This window comes from Typha latifolia, chromosome 11, assembly GCF_019914945.1.
Source record: "Typha latifolia isolate L0001 chromosome 11, TyphaL0001v2, whole genome shotgun sequence".
In the NCBI taxonomy this organism is placed as follows: domain Eukaryota; kingdom Viridiplantae; phylum Streptophyta; class Magnoliopsida; order Poales; family Typhaceae; genus Typha; species Typha latifolia.
Genome location: NC_133096.1, coordinates 1,299,459 through 1,302,683, shown reverse-complemented (window position 1 = coordinate 1,302,683; position 3,225 = coordinate 1,299,459). Strand labels below are relative to the sequence as shown.

General features: G+C 40.7%; 1 protein-coding gene across 1 annotated transcript; it reads left to right on the top strand.

Annotated features, from left to right (window-relative positions):
- LOC140797696 (receptor-like protein EIX2) lies at positions 1-2,817 on the top strand. Its single transcript, XM_073151329.1, has 2 exons — positions 1-1,822; positions 1,907-2,817. Exons 1-2 carry the CDS (start codon positions 1-3, stop codon positions 2,815-2,817), a joined length of 2,733 nt encoding a protein of 910 aa, XP_073007430.1.
- The last annotated feature ends 408 nt before the right edge of the window (positions 2,818-3,225 follow it).

The following is a 3,225-nucleotide window of genomic DNA, read 5'->3' as shown; positions in this document are numbered from 1 at the left end:
ATGGCTAAGCTTACGTCCTCCACCACCCATGGAGTTTTAGTTCTAAGTCTCTGCCTTCTACTCCTCCACATCTTCTCTCCCGCTCTATCTCTAGAGACCACCAAACTACGAGGAAGTTGCGTTGCAAGTGAGAGAGATGCACTTCTCACCTTTAAGGAGGGCATCAATACTCTACATGGGAGTTTATTATCTTCTTGGGAAGGCCAAGATTGCTGCAGATGGAGGGGTGTCCTGTGCAGCAACAAGACGGGGCACGTTGTCAAGCTCGACCTCCGAGTCAACCTTGACGAGTTTCCATGGGCTTCCATGAGCAGCAACATTAGCCCTTCTCTTCTCGCTCTAGAGCATCTTAACTACCTCGACCTAAGCTTCAACTACTTCGGAGGACAGCAGATACCGAAATTCATGGGCTCCTTCAAGAACTTGAAGTATCTCAACCTCTCTAATGCAAACTTCGGTGGTAGCGTACCTCCTCAGCTTGGTAATCTCACTATGCTGCGCCATCTCGATCTTGCTGGTAATTACAATTTGCATTTGGTTGATCTGGTAGCTTGGTTACCGCGTCTCTCTTCGTTAAAGCACCTCGATATGAGCTATGTGAACCTCAGTGCTGCTGTGGATTGGGTACAGGCCTTGAGCATGCTTCCAGCTTCTCTAAGAATCCTTGATCTATCCTATTGTAATCTCAACGCCACACTCGCTTCTCTCCCTCTTTACTCTTCTAATATCACAGCACTTGTGACCCTTGATCTTGAGGGTAACGACTTTCATGGTCCTATTCCTGATTGGCTATTAGGAAACATGACCTCCTTAGAAGAATTTTGGCTCAGAGGCAATGATCTCGTCGGCATGATGCCGGAGACTATGAAGAATCTACACAAATTGAAAGTGATCGATCTAAGATGGAATCAGATCAATGGGGACATAGCAGAATTGATGGAGAGGCTACCGCACAAGATACAATCATTGTATTTGGGGGGAAATAATTTGAATGGAAGCCTGCCAAATTGGATTGATAATATGACCAGTCTAAGCACTCTTGATCTCGGTTACAACAGTCTCACCGGTTACATACCTTCCGGGATAGGAAAGCTTACTAATCTCAGTTACTTGGAATTGAGTTCCAACCAGTTGGTCGGCATGATATTAGAATACCATTTTACAAGCCTGACGAGATTAGAGACACTATACTTGTACAACACTTCCCTGACCATGGGAGTACATCCAAATTGGATCCCTCCATTCAGATTGAAGGAAGTCGACTTGAGCTATTGCAAGCTAGGACCTCATTTTCCTGCATGGATTCAATCACAGACTAACATTACTTTTCTAGGTATGTCTAGTGCAGGAATCACGGACAAGTTGCCAAATTGGTTTTGGAATGTAATTTCTCGAGTCCAATATCTTGACCTCTCCCTTAACCAGATCAGTGGAGTGTTACCAATGACTCTAGAGTTCCTATCAACAGCAGAATCTATAATCCTGCATTCAAACCAGTTCAAAGGTCGGTTACCAAAGTTACCGATGGGTCTTTGGTACTTAGATCTCTCAAGAAATTATATATCAGGTCCACTTCCACTAAACCTTGGAATTGTAGAGTTGAATTTCTTGCTTCTTTCAAACAACCTTATCAGTGGAACCATCCCATCATCTCTGTGCAACCAATTGCAATCCTTAGAAGTCCTAGATCTATCAAACAACCACCTCTCAGGACAGCTTCCTCAATGCCAGACAAGTGGTAACTCTTTTAGAGCCAAAAGTGATTGGAGAGATGTCGGCTGTTATCTCGTCATAGTAAGTTTCTACAACAACAGTCTCTCAGGTAAATTCCCTTTATTTTTTTGAGGTTGCCAACAGCTTTCATTTCTTGATCTCTCTTATAATAACTTCACTGAAAACTTACCAGCGTGGATAGGAACAAGACTACCCAATTTAGTCTTCCTCCTATTGAAGTATAACATGTTTTCTGGCCATATTCCTATTAAGCTTTCAAAACTTGACCACCTTCAAGTTTTGGACCTTGCTCACAACAATCTATCAGGAACCATAGATTTGTCCCTCGTGAAGTTCAAAGCAATGACACTTACCTCCCCATATACAAGTGATCTCAATACAATTGCAGCAAATATAGTTGAGAATATTGATGTTTACAGCGATCCCTTTAGCTTATTTGTGATCACAAAAGGGCAAATTTTGCAATATCGAAAAGTCAATATCTTTTTCTTGTTCAGCCTTGATTTGTCTGGAAATAGTTTAACAGGAGAGATCCCTGAACAGATAGGTGCCCTTGCTAGATTAAAAAACTTGAACTTGTCAGCAAATCGATTGATTGGAAATATTCCAGAAACGATCAATGGTCTGCTGTCATTGGAATCGCTTGACCTGTCAAATAACGAGCTCTTTGGTGAAATTCCTCCAATTCTCTCAGTTCTAACTTTTTTGAGCCACTTGAACTTGTCCTACAATAATCTCTTAGGAAGAATTCCATCTGGAGGTCAGCTTGAAACATTCCTCGATCCAACTATCTACATCGGCAACAACAATCTTTGTGGGCCTCCTACTTCCAAGAATTGCTCAGGAAATCAAACTACTATGAGTGATCTTCCAGAACATGAAGATGGATACGATATGTCATCTTTTTATCTCAGCATGGGTCTAGGATTTGCAATGGGGTTTTGGATGATTTTTGGTGCCTTGTTGTTTAAGAGGACATGGAGAACAACATATTTTCTCTTCGTTGACGACATCTGTGATAGAATGTATGTATTTATGGTTCTTAAGTGGGCTAGACTCAATGCCAGGATTAAGAAGAAATAAAGCAGAGGAGCAGCGTTGCTATTGAAGGAGTTTGGAAGGTTCGAACTATGGAGATCGGTCACTGATCAAAGGCTTAAAAGGCCAAACCCAACATATAATATATAATCTTCTGTTTATACTTATGACACACATGCAGAAATTAGTATAATGTATTAACTATTCCACTTGTATACTTATGCCGACTGAGAAATCATGTCAATATATATGCTTAGCTTAGATATGCTTCATAAATATATGCCATTGACCATGCGAGATAAATGGATTGGTATTTACTTCTCATCGTAGTTTTAAATAATGGTTAAATAATCGACCTTAATGTAGATTTTACTGCAGCTCCAGTTGCATAAATTATTGTTGGAACTTTTCAAATAACACTCTACATTTATTATTTTTGAATTAACACTCTGT